Genomic DNA, 13,730 nt, shown 5'->3' with positions numbered 1-13,730 from the left:
CTGAGTTCGCAAAACTAAAAAATGATGTTTTCGTATCAAACAGTAAACACAAGCCATCACAATAGTAAGCACACAATGTGCCAACTACACACTGATGGTCTGAATAAAAAACACATCTGGCTTTTGCTTTCTCTGTGCACAAGGTAGCCTATGTCAGTTTGAGGTCATACTTTTGTCATAGTTCTGTAAACATACAGGGATACATCACATGCAATATCCTAGTCCAAGGCACCGGGCAAAATATATTCTGGAATGACGTATCCAGGCCTGACATGACAATATCCCCACATGTAGACTGTTTTTTTTGTCTGTAAAAGGGCTATTTCTTTCTCTTCTCACTCATTCTTCCTGCTCCCTCCATTGTACCCATTGTACATTACCTGTGGCTTATTTATAGTGCTTAGGCTGATTGCAAAGTGAACTAATTATTTAAAACAGTTTTCACATGAGAAAGTGTGCCAGAGAGTTGGCAAAATAGTGTAAACAATAGCCATACATGTGTATGATTTGCCAGGAGTGTGGTTTTGCTATAAGTATTAATAGTTTTAGAAATTGTGCTATAAGAATCACAGTTGTGTTTAAGCATTCAGAAAAAACTGTAAGCAAGGTGTGTTGGCTTTTGCAAGAGAACTACAATGTTTTGCTGATTGGGTGAAAGGTTTTCCTATTTGTGTGTAGAGTTTTGCAAAAAAAGCCATAGTGTGGTGTAGTCGGGGTATCCCCAGGAATGACGTCGGGAGGTGTGTCGCTTGTAGTGACGTAGGGGGAATCCCATTGATTGCAGCGCACCTGGATATATCCCCGTTAGGTAAGCAGGTGGGGGAGCAGATGATTGTGTGTGGTTGCACAAGCCCCTTGCCATCTTCGTCCAGCTGAATGTTTGCAAAGTTTTGAGTGTTTGTTGCGGTCCAAGGTAAGACGCACAGATCTTTAAATGTGATGGTTTTGACATTATGGCGAGTCGAGCACCCTGTGATATCGCAATGTGTTTTGTAGTTTATGCAGAGAGCTGTGATGTTTATCGCGAACGGTGTGAGCGGCATAACGTGAGAAGCTGGGTGAGTTGGCATGGGCCTTGTGGCAATTTTAATTGATTTGTCTGCTGATTCCTGGTATGTGGTGAAGGCTGCTTGATGTGGTTGCGGGGAAGCGTTGGAATATCTGTAAATTATGTGTTTTATGTTTGTTTTAATTACAGGCATCGTGTACGTCACTGTTTATGTCTCTCATTTCATAGTCCATATTAAAGCTTACTGCGTTGTGTGCATCATATCAGGGTGCGGGTGGGTTATATTATTGTGAGGCCCATCGGGCACTAGAGGGAATCTATATTGTATTGGGTGGGTACTACTACTAATGCGCAGTAGCCTGTTTGTACCAGCAGCAGTAGGTCTACGTGTTGTCATTGGGAGCTTGTAGCTGTGTGTGCTACGTTGTCTGACCGATTGTTGTTATGATCTGACGTGTCTCAGAGGGTTGGAGAGAATTAATAAATTGTTTATATTCCTATAACCTTTTATATCCTGTCTCCGGCTTCGATTGCCTTATAGACCTCACAATAGTTACAAAAAATGTGCTTAAGCAATCAGAAAAAACTGTAAGCACTACATCAGCGACATAAGGGGGCACTATGGAGTCCCTGGGCTTCACCCAGGGTCAAACCTCTGTCCCTGATGGTGACAGTGAAGACTGATAATGCTAAGTATGCTAAAGTTCATTAGTTTTCATGGGAACCACTTCATAAAAGGCAAAAAACACTAATCCTTACAGAAACAATAGGGCTGCACACCCTCAGGACAAGTCACAGCCTGAATCTCCAGTGCTCAGGCCCTAATGAAATAACAACACACTGATCACATGGCAAACCCTGCAATTAATATGAATACGGGGATTTAAGGGCTTCCAAGTGAGCTCATTGTTCATATTAACAGATCTAACACATTTTTCTGTTTCGACATGTTAATACAAGCAAGTTTACCTCTATGGGCAGTTTTTAAGATTTTGTATAATTCAGTAACTTGCCACAACAGGTGAGCAACAACGACCACACATACCAGAGCCGTAAAGAGGCCCAGCAGCAGTGTCTGGACACACCTTCTCCATACTCAGTTAGGACTCCTTACCCAAGAAGACAGCAATATATAGTTCAAGCTATACACCTCAACAAGATTTCTTATCTAAGTGTTAATTCGGGTACATTCAGCGATAACACTACAACGACTTCACTTCAACGACTTCAGTCAACAGCCATCAGACACACAGATCCCAGATGCACCCCTCCCCCTCCCCCTCCCCCTCCCCTCCCCTTACACCCTTCACCATTACAACAGATCAAGTGACAGTCCAACTTAAGAAATTGCGCAGCAATAAAGCAGTGGGGCCTGACCGACTGTGTCCAAGGCTACTCAAGGCCTGTGCTGCTGAACTGGGGAGCCACTGAAGCACATCTTCAATTTGAGCCTACGCCTTGGACAAGTTCCAACACTGTGGCAGACATCATGTCTTACCCCTGTCCCTAAGAAGCCACACCCTAGTGAGCTTAATGACTACAGACCTGTCGCTCTTACATCACATGTGATGAAGACAATAGAGCGATTGGTCTTAGGCATGCTCAGACCCCAGGTACGCCATGCACTAGACCCGTTACAGTTTGCATACCAGGAGAAAGTGGGCGTGGACGATGCCATCACTTATCTTCTACACAGGACACATTCCCACCTAGACAAGGGGAAAAGTGCTGTGAGAATCATGTTCTTTGATTTCTCAAGTGCTTTTAACACCATCCAGCCCCTCAGATTGGGAGACAAGCTCTTGCAGATGGGTGTGGATGCTCACCTGGTAACCTGGATTACAGATTACCTGACCGAGCGACCACAGTTCGTCAGACTGAAGAACTGTCTCTCTGACACTGTGATCTGCAGCACCGGAGCGCCACAGGGAACTGTGCTATCTCCAGTCCTGTTCACCCTGTACACATCTGACTTCTGCTACAACACCGAGTCATGCCACATGCAGAAGTTTTCTGATGATACTGCAATTGTGGGGTGTAACAGGAACGGGCAGGAGGAGGAGTACAGGAGCCTGGTGGAGGACTTTGTGCAATGGTGCAAACTCAATCATCTTCAACTTAACACAACAAAGACCAAGGAGATGGTGGTGGATTTCATGATGGGGTCAATGTGGAGGTGGTTAGCACCTACAAGTATCTGGGTCTCCACCTGGACAATAAACTGGACTGGTCAGCCAACACTGATGCACTCTACAAGAAAGGGCAGAGCAGGCTGTACTTCCTGAGGAGGCTGCGGTCCTTCAATGTGTGCAGTAAGCTCCTCAGGATGTTCTACCATTTGTCTACCACTAGTCATTTGTCCCCAGGGCCATTGAACTGTTCAATGCCTCACTTAAGGGAAGAGGAGAGATAGACTTCTCTGCATAGTCTGTCTGCCTCTCCACCCCCTCCATGTTTGGTACTGTCTGTCCACTAGCCACTTTTAACGCTGTCTTTATGCCTCACTGTTTGCGTGATATATTAGCACATTAGCACATATGCATAACCCCCCCCCCCCCCCTCCATGCCACAGCCGAACTGTGGCCACACTTATACATTTTCTTAAATAGTTAAATATATAGATATATAGACTTTACTTTATTTCTGCATTGTTGCACTGTTGGACTTACTCACTTGCACTATCACCATGACCACTATCACCATTGCACTACCACCATGACACTCATTCACACAGAGCACCTTAGAGCACCTTACCATACCTTACTATGCACAGAGAATCACAGGCTCAGTCCCTGCCTCAGTCACTCAGTCATTGCAAGCGCCTCTGATTGATTAATCACCACTATGTGGATACTGTTTTTAGAATTGATTTAGATTAAGTGTTAGTTAGTATAATTTGTATTTTTGTAATTTGTATTTTAGTATATTTGTATATATTGTATTTAAGTTTAGTTAGTATAATTTGTATTTTTGTATATTTAGCGTATATTTTTTATCTTCTACTGTCCTTATTGCTTAGTTGTGTTTTTATATTATATACTTTAATTACTCTTTCTGCTGTTAAAGAATGTGTTTGTGTTGTCTGTATGCTGCTGAGACCTTGAATTTCCCCTGGGGATCAATAAAGTATCTATCTATCTATCTATCTATAACAAGCAATGGGATATTTTTTCAGCAGCCTCAGACAACCCTGTTGAAAAGAAACAGCCTGACCAGCCTAAGGTGGTTTACTGGTTGACCACTGATGGTTGACCTGCTAGACCAGCAAAACTTCAACAATGTCAAGCTTGGCAGGCTGGTCACCATCTAACACCAGTTGTATCCCACATGACAGGCTGGTCACACCAGCATGACAGCTTCCTCAGATGGTCACGCCAGCATGTCCACCTGCATAAGCTGGTTTATAGCTTTTTTTCAACAGAACTCAATGTTAGGTAACGTCACTTCTGTTGACGTTCAAACAAAACAGAGAGCTAGCTCGCTACTCCCTCCCCCTCCCTCCTGTGCAATTGAACAACGGTGCAAAAGCAAGCATCTACAGTATGTGGGTGCATTAGTTGGGGCAGCCGTGGCCTACTGCGCTTTGGACTTGTAACCGGAGGGTTGCCAGTTTGAACCCCGTCCAGTAAGAACGGCTGCAGTGCCCTTCAGCAATGCACCTAACCCCTCACTGCTCCCCGAGCGCTGCTAGCAGGCAGCTCACTGTGTCGGGATTAGTGTGTGCTTCACCTCACTGTGTGCTGAGTGTGTTTCACTAATTCACGGATTGGGATAAATGCAGAGACCAAATTTCCCTCATGGCATCAAAAGAGTACATATACTTATACTTAGTTCCTATGGCATGGATAGCTTGCACATCTGGAAAGACAAAATTAATGCTAAATGGTGTATACAGATTCTAAGCAAAAAATGCTGCCATCCAGACAACAAAACAAACTGCATTCTGCACTATTACTACAGTATGGCTCATAGTAGCCCAGATGCTAAAATGGCCGGCCTGCAGTCCAGACTTAGGCCTACTCAGACCTCTCAAGTCTCACGCTAGACACACGCATTTCAATGACTTCACACGCTCACACGCCACACATGGCATTTCTCACTCCGAGAAATTATTAACTTACCCGCACAGAAATGTCTAGGGCTATATTTTACAAAAGTGTCACACAACGTTGCTGTCTGTGCGCTCATTCAGCTCAGAGAGCTGCTGTTCAGTTACTAACCTATCGGCCAATCAGGAAATAGTTTTGTTTTGATGTGGGTCCGCAACGTGGAGACTGCTGGTCAGCGGAATCGTGGAGTGAAATTAGGCCCGGTGCTTCGTCTGAACTGAACTGAACTGCTGCGCAGTTGATCAATACACCGCGGACCCCGACAAAAAAAGAAAACAAACGTTTCTGCTATCGATGTCATTAAACATGGAGCCATACAATAAAGTGGTGGTATGAGCGTTCATTCAATGCAGGCGTCTGCGCGAGAGAAACTGAAACTAATCGATATCTTGGGTATCAAAGCTCCGCTTCAACCTGTTGAATGCTATTTAATTGTTTAACGACACTTAATAGAACAACGTTGATTTGTGGAACTTCCATAGAAACAGAGCAGAGACTGTATAATACACTGTATAGCACTGAGTATTGTTGTCACATTTGAATATAACGTGGCCAAAAGCTATTGTAGCCTTCTTTCTATCTGTTAAAGATCAACAGCTCAGTGATTTACGCCTATCTGCTCGCCAAAAAAGCTGGTATTGTGTTTCCTGAATCCTTACATTCAGGCATTCAAATGCAGATGCTTGCATGAGGGAAACATCCCAAAACAAGTATTTCTTTTCTTATGCAAGCATCATGCAGCAAAAGCAATGAACCTAATTATATCTTACATTAGTAAAGCAGTCCTCTGATGTGCATGTCACAAAACATTTAAGTGAAAGTGCATGTATAACAACATAATAATGATTGTGATAATGATAATGACAATTTGATTTGGAGGGAGTGGGGTTGGGTACGTGTAGGTGAGCCCTATGACCCCACATGCCATGACTGGGCCTCAGGTCAAAGAAGTTTGAGAAAGGCTGGTTTACATAACCTGCATCAGCTTGAGGTTTGCAGTGATGCACCTGAAGGCACGGGTTGAGGACCCAGTCAGTTACGTCACAATATGCACATTTGTTTAAATTCATACCTACGTAATCACCATGACCAAAATTGTACTTTTTTTTACTTTGAATCTTGAGAAAAGAAATATTGACCTACCTACCGACCCATTTTTTTTTTTTTTTTTTTTTTTTTTTTTGGGCTGTTACTGCAAACAAGAATATTTTTAAGGATGGCCTCATGACTGTGAAAATAGTTGACATTGTACCACAGTGCTTTAAATGGGAGCCCCCAGTATCAGTCATCAAGGCATCAAAATCTGCCACAATCACTCATAAACACACACACACACACACAGGCAGAACCACCACCGTTCAAGAGACCATTTTGGGGCTAAATGTGCTTTTTCACATTTGTTTGTTTAGAGCAGAATGAGCCACTGCTGTTCAAAGGGCCCATTTGGGTGAAATTATATATTATAATTTATGTTATTATTATTTACTATAGGGTTCTGGAATAAATAAAACAGTGTGTTTGAAATAATGGAATTTGTGCTCTCTGATGGGACATGGGGAGGGTGGGTCTGTTGGGGGGGGGGGGACAAAGTCTCACTCCTTGCAAACTTCAAAACTTGAGAGCCCTGGCCTACACACTGTGTGCATCATGGAATAAAAAACATGATTAAGACCCCTGAATGTATAATAGGAATAGGATTACAGCAACTGGTCTCCTCTGTTCCCTATGTTTACAGACTGTTGCAACACAAAAACATGTCCCTGTCCAAACTTTTTTGAGATGTGCTGCTGGCATCAAATTCAAATTGAACAAATACCGGTAGGTCTAGGCCTTTTTTTCCAAAATCTTCATGCAAATCTTCATTTGCAAATCATATAGAAACGTGGTCAAGCAGAATGTGGTGCAGATGCAGAAATTTGTAAGACCTTTAACTGCGAGACAGGATCCGACACAAAATATGAAGCCAGGAAGAGCTATTGAACGGGAAAGTGCCGACCCGTAAGCAATACAGAAATTGTAACACTCCGGTGAGCACAATGTACAGCAGGTACGCATCAACAACTTTTAATTTGGTCCTACGAGGTACTACTCGCATACTCCTCCAAAAAACGAGAAATGCCGGATACACAGAGTTGGACATGTTTTATGGCACAAAAACGTTCAAAGACACACAACTTAAGACGTTGCGCACATACAGTCGCATAAGTATGACGTATTTCTGCGTGTCCAGCTCAAAAAAAAAAATCTCCCGGGTTGGTGCAGCAGTTTACTGCAGTAAACAATCCACCCAGGAATGTCGTCACTTCAGAAATAGAACATGCATTGTTTTTTCGTATGTTAAACTGAGTATTAGTTGCATTCATTTGTTGTACTACAGTATGCATGAGTAGCCTAGTCTTACCCTGACGCAGTTTGTTTATCGCCGACCTCTGAAATCAGCTGATTCTGACATGCCATGCCGATGCCGATGTTGCAAAACATGTCAGTGAGAAAACACAGGACTGAGCCACAACAAAACATAGTGTGACATGTTTTATGGTACGTCGTGAACATGCAAGACGAATCGGATTCAAAGTAAGTTTTACATTGCATGAACAAGTCGAGGTCGTGTTATAGCCATAACACGACTTGCACATATTAACCTACGTCATACTTCAGCAGGCTACTGTTATAATTTGCAATGAAGCTATCCTCTAATTAATGAATGGCCATGTCTAAGATTTACATGAGACGGTTTAATGCTAGTAATCGACAATGGCATGTAGTAGGCTATTCTTCGTATTAGGCTACGAGACGGCTACGAACTATAGGAATCTTATAGGCTATATAGGCTGTTTTGAGAAAATATCAGTCATCTGTAATATCATAATACTATAAGAATCGTATAGGCCTAGTAATTTGGGACATACTAGAAGTAGGCTACCATAACACAATAATACTACAGATTCATAATATAGTCTGTTACAGATTCAGAATATAGGTTATACTAGGCTACAATAGAAATCTTATGGTCTATAGTTCTTTTTCGTAAGGGTTCTGGACTGCTGTATTAAATTCCTGTTCATCATTGCATTTAAGCCTGTAAAAAACACTATTCTAGCAAAAGCGTGCTCTTTCCCAGGTCAGTGTCAAGCTGGAACTGGTGGCCTTCATGGCGTCCAACTTCTACACATCAGCTAAGGAATGCAGAGACAAAGATCCTAGACTGTGAGTACTACATCTTGGTGATGGTGTTGATCCTAGACTGTGAGTACTACATCTTGGTGATGGTGTTGATTGACGAATGTGTGAAATAATAATCTCCTGGGGCTCTAACCTTTGTCCCCCCTCAACATATGCACAGGTGTGCAGAATGACCTGTGGGCCCGCTTTGTCTCGCTTCCTACTCAGGACAAAATCTGGACAGTATCAGTGACTCACAAGACTCCCCAAGCTCCTCCTAATCCTGGTACTAACCTGTCATTCATTGTTAATTTTACCTAATTTTACATGTTATGTTTGTTAAGTCCGCTTTACATGAAAAGCAAGTACCAAAGATTAATTCATTGGATGTGACATAAGGAAATCTGAAGTTTGATTGGGAATGTACATTTCCACATGATAAATAAGTGGTCCTGGTGCTCAGTAAAACTAAAAGTGCTTACTGTGTCTCCTCAGCCTCTCAGAGACCACTGGTGATGGTGCATGGGCTATGTGGCGGTGTGGGCTTGTGGATCCGTAACCTAGACCCCCTGTGTCGCTCTCGTCCTGTCCTGGTCTTTGACTTGCTGGGTTTCGGGCGTAGCTCCCACCCCCGCTTCCCAACAGACCCCTCACAGGCGGAGCAGCTCTCCGTCGACTCCATAGAGCACTGGAGACAGGCCTTGGGTCTGGAAAGCATGATACTATTGGGTCACAGTCTGGGTGGCTACCTGGCGACATCTTATGCCATTCAGCATCCAAAGAGGTGAGAATTGAAAATAGTTTACATTATTTACAATTTCAGTTACTTTGATCATTTCAATCTTTGAGAATTATTCAGTCTGACAGTTTGTGGTGCAGCCTGCATTACAGTAAAATAATAAAATACTACATGTGTTTGGCAAACATGAAGACCTACACTAACAAAACAAGTCATAGTAAGTTAGGTAGTCATAAGGCTTAATGCATTTCCTATTTAGGGTGAAGCACCTCATCCTTGTAGACCCTTGGGGCTTTGAGCACATACCGGAGGATGGCCCAGCTGCAGCGAGGCCTGGATGTCCTTACTGGGTGGAGGGTCTCATCTCCGTGGCCTCCCGCTTTAACCCACTGGCAGGGATCAGAGCTGCAGGGCCTTGGGGTATGTAGTCTTACGATAGCAAGATAATTTTCCCCTGTGTATGTGTGTGTGTGAGTACATGAATCAATATGTCTGAACACTCTGCTCCAGTCATTCCATGTACTGTATTTATTTGTGCTTGCGGAGGACATGCTAGTGGATGTTGATGTTGAGTGTAAATTGGGATTGGGATGCTATTTTTTTTTTTTTCATCTCTCTCTTTACAGGGCCAAAACTTATCCACAGATTCAGACCTGACATTAAGAGCAAGTTTGAAGACATGTTTGATGACCAGACTATGACACAGTACATATATCACTGCAATGCCCAGAACCCAAGGTAGGCCAGACAATACTGAACGTTCTCATTTTAAAGACCTGATCATTCCTGAGCATCCCTATACCATCACTTGCATGTTGGCAAGTCTTTGTTATATGTTTAGAAGTATACATGTCTTTCATAATACACAAAAGACATTCACATAATTCATAGTGATATATCATTTTGATATATCTGTGCACTTAATAGTGCAGGGAGGTTTCGTGTCTGTCATTGCATTGATGTACTGTATTTTCTCCCTTCCACCAGTGGGGAGGTGGGTTTCAGGATAATGTCTGAGTCGTTGCTTTGGGCGAAGCGTCCAATGTTAGACCGGGTTCATCTCCTGCCCGCAGGCCTCCCAGTGACCCTAATCTATGGAGCCCGCTCTTGGATGGACAGTAAGACTGGCAACGAGGTGGCCAAACGGAGACCCACGAGCTACACACAAACAGTGGTAAGGCACAAAGACTGCTGTTTAGAACCCTCATGAAGAATGTGTTGTGTGAGAGTTTAGACAATTGGATATATTTAGGTCTAAAATAAAAACAAAAGTAAAGTAAAGGGGTTATGTTGCAGTCAGAGATTGTACGCCATTTCAAGCCCATAACATCTCCTCACGATCCGCTAGCTACCCATTCCGAGTACATGATGATAAAAAAAAAAGGTCTCTGTAAGGGCTGTTTCACACCGGGTCTGTTGCGTGTCAGTTGCGTGGCGGCTGCGTGGCCAAAAATGTTGTGATGACAAAACAAATGATGTATCACGCGATTTGTAGCTCTCCAGCTTCTAGTAGTGCATCTGCTTCTATGTCTTTGCTTACCAGAAGCATGTCTGACGCGGCGCTGCGGCGGCCTCTCTGCCTATTAAAACATCTCTTTTTCTCACGTCATTTTTTTCTTCACTGTTTTGAATGGAAACGCTTCCAGCACGCTTGCGTGTGGCGTGAAAAATAGGCGTCGGCCCTATTCCTAGCATGCACGCGTTTTCGCCATGGCTCGAGCCGCACCTGAGACGTGTGTGTCACGCAGGCGGTGTGCAAGCTCTAACCTGTTAACATGGGAGCCGAAATAAAATCGGACACGCCACGCAGCTGACACATTCACGCCACGGACCTGGTGTGAAACAGCCCTAAGAGTTTCTCTAGGAATACTTAAGAGAGGGGTGTGAGACCTCTCTGATATGTTTTGTTTGGTCCTTGATTAAAATTTAATGTATGTTATTTTGGGCAAAACCGCCTGCTTAGAAATTTAAATATAAACATAAACAAAATTGTGACGTCATACACAATCACTGACTGTAACATCAGTACATCACATGAATGTACTGTTTTTTCATGTTTTAAACTGACTTGGACAAATAGGCCAACTCCTTGCATATGATGTCGTCTTCCACAGCATATCCTCTTAAGTTAACACATGTTAGGTAACGTTAGGGAACTTAACTTTAATGTAATGTCCAACAGGTCTGACTTCTTTCTCGGTTGTTCCCCTTCATTGTCCCTCCTCACTTATTCCAGTTATTAATAAACCATCGTTGATCATATAGATTTACAACAATACATTTATTTAGGCTAACGTTATGAATTTTGAAGCATCTTTATAATTAAAAGCAGTGCCTAAACTCACTGGACAGACGCACTTGCCACTTCACTACTGAAGTGGGTAGCCAAACGTAACATTATTTATTTATTTCTAAACTGTACTTTTTAACCCAGTACTGCTTACATGGGCAATGCAAAATTAGATCCCCACCTGCAAATATTTTCTTTTTAGTTTATCTTTGTTTATAATCCATCAAGTCAGACTGACAGCTTGTCATTACCACTCAGCTAATGTAAACTACTGTACAAGTTCAAAGCCAATCAACCTCATGATGTCATCTTCTTCTGTTCTATTAAAGATGGCGCTGCACGTTTCAAAAATATAACTTTAAGAAACGTAATATTTAAAACCCAGCTTCTTTGATGGTGTTAAACCTCTTGGGATTTATACAGTGGGAACCAATCTTGTAAATTATGTCCACTTTAAAGCAGAGGTTTTCAACTGCTTGTACATGAAGAACCACCATTGTGACAAAGAAATCACCTCAAGGACCACTGCTGAATAAACAAATAGTGATTCCTAGAGTGAAAGTATATTACCGAATGCATGGTCAGGGACCAGTACTTTTCAATTACTGTGTTAGAGAACTTATGACTATGTGGGCCAGATGTACTAACGCTTTTGCGCCCACTTCAGGCCTATCTGTTTCGCAATGTGCGTGTAAAATCCTTGTGAGGTATGTACAAACAGGCCGCAATTATGTAAAAGCGCAAACTGCCTGTGGCGGGAGATGAAAGTGGCAGATTGCGTTTGTCATGTCATGCATATGCATTAATGGGAGGATCCAGGGGAAAGTGGGAGTTTATCTTAAAAAGACAGGAGGGGAAGAGTAAAGAGCGCCTAATTATGTATTCCGCGGTATGTACAAAGACTGCTCCTGAAAGCGCACGTCTATTCTGCGCCTAAATACTTCCGCCTTGTAAAAGCAGGTGTTAATCCAAATTGCAGTTCAATGCATCAATAAGAGAACCTTTCAAAGACAACAGAATCGCTATTTAGAGCACCAGTTTTTGTGGTGAAAGTATTTCCAAAAGCCAAATACAACCTTAACTTTCGTTGGCCTTTCGTTGGATTGATAAATACGACGGAAACTTGGGTCTGACAGCGTTCACAATCTGCGATGTGTCCATGACGCTGATAACGCTACGTTCGCAAATGTACGTACATCTGGCCCTGTGTGTCTGTTTGTAAGAGGAAGAGAGAAGCTTCCAGGAATAAATAAGCATTTTAAAAATGTCAGTTTGAAATTACAAGCCATTTACTGAACTCTCTCTCTCTCTCTCTCAGGTGGTGAAAGGGGCATCACATCATGTCTATGCTGATCAGCCTGAAGAGTTCAACAGAGTGGTGCAGAGTATCTGTGACAGTGTGGTGGATTAAGTGCCTAGTGTGAGTGAGGTTTTATGTGTGTGTGTAGGAGAGACAAAAAGGTTTGTGTGTGTGTGTGTGAGAGAGAGGGAGAGAAGAAGAAAGTTAGACCATCATGTTGTGTTCTTTCTCATGTAATTTACTGTTTCACCTAGACTGCCAAATATAATTTATCTTTTTAATAAAGTAAACGTATCAGTGTGCCGGCTCCACCTACATTTATCTGAAAGGTATTCATGTTATATGATACAATAACTTATATAATATACAATAACTTGACATTGTGTTGCATTGCTTAAGGATGGCATTGTCATACCAATAAGGGCACTTTTTTTTTTGCAATTTCAGTTTATAATAGTCTTTAGTACAATACAAGGCACTGTATGTCATGTGAACTTCAAACTGTACACTGCATAAAATGATATCTTACCAAGTGTTATACTCTTATATTACAGATTTTTTTCAATCGCTAACAAGCGCTTACCCATACTTCAGATACTTTTTCTAAACTCTTAACACAGACTCACACCTAGAAAACACCATTGGCCAAATGGATAATTTTCTTCTCAAAAACATATTTTGTTAAATGTATTACTAACACATATTTCTCTACACACACTAACTTTACAAAAACACTGGAAATCTGACTCAAAATGAAATTATTCTGTCAAAGAATGACACTTGTTTTCACTTCACGTACAAGGTACATGCATTCAATCAAAGTACACTCAAAGTACATTCAAAATACTGGCTATTGTTGACATTACAAAAACTGCATAGACTTTTATGTTTCAGTTTTACAGGTATTTGCAATCAATTTTTACACTAAATGTCTTGGTTGGGAACTGTATATCCACATGTTATGTTCACATTCAAAAGCATTCCAGTAAAAAGCAAATCAGTTTATTTTTTCCTTGTTTACTACAGGAGGTACAGTAGAAATACTGTTTACAGTATGATAGAACAGAAAAAGTTTTGCAGTATTGCTTACAGTGAACAACAAAATATCCATGAAATACAAA

General features: G+C 42.0%; 1 protein-coding gene across 2 annotated transcripts; it reads left to right on the top strand.

Annotated features, from left to right (window-relative positions):
• Window positions 1-928: 928 nt before the first annotated feature.
• On the top strand, window positions 929-12,909 carry LOC121677737 ((Lyso)-N-acylphosphatidylethanolamine lipase-like). 2 transcript variants are annotated; one of them, XM_042056665.1, is made up of 9 exons: window positions 929-1,058; window positions 6,854-6,936; window positions 8,240-8,325; window positions 8,462-8,566; window positions 8,776-9,064; window positions 9,279-9,439; window positions 9,646-9,757; window positions 10,007-10,193; window positions 12,628-12,909. In XM_042056665.1, exons 1-9 carry the CDS (start codon window positions 954-956, stop codon window positions 12,718-12,720), a joined length of 1,221 nt encoding a protein of 406 aa, XP_041912599.1. In that variant the 5' UTR covers window positions 929-953; the 3' UTR covers window positions 12,721-12,909. The 2 variants fall into 2 exon arrangements, with proteins under 2 accessions (XP_041912599.1, XP_041912600.1); XM_042056666.1 differs by lacking the exons at window positions 929-1,058; window positions 6,854-6,936 and adding an exon at window positions 7,330-7,692.
• The last annotated feature ends 821 nt before the right edge of the window (window positions 12,910-13,730 follow it).

Source organism: Alosa sapidissima, chromosome 12 (assembly GCF_018492685.1).
Source record: "Alosa sapidissima isolate fAloSap1 chromosome 12, fAloSap1.pri, whole genome shotgun sequence".
Taxonomy (NCBI): domain Eukaryota; kingdom Metazoa; phylum Chordata; class Actinopteri; order Clupeiformes; family Clupeidae; genus Alosa; species Alosa sapidissima.
The sequence above is the reverse complement of the archived record's forward strand: the minus strand, read 5'-3'. Positions and strand labels throughout refer to the sequence as shown.

Excerpts from the sequence above, each read along its gene's own strand:
- LOC121677737 (XM_042056665.1), top strand. The coding sequence starts at position 954 with ATGGCGAGTCGAGCACCCTGTGATATCGCAATGTGTTTTGTAGTTTAT. Across the intron at positions 8,326-8,461 it reads AGAGACAAAGATCCTAGACT|GTGTGCAGAATGACCTGTGG; the intron begins GTGAGTACTACA and ends ACATATGCACAG. Across the intron at positions 9,758-10,006 it reads TGCAATGCCCAGAACCCAAG|TGGGGAGGTGGGTTTCAGGA; the intron begins GTAGGCCAGACA and ends CCCTTCCACCAG.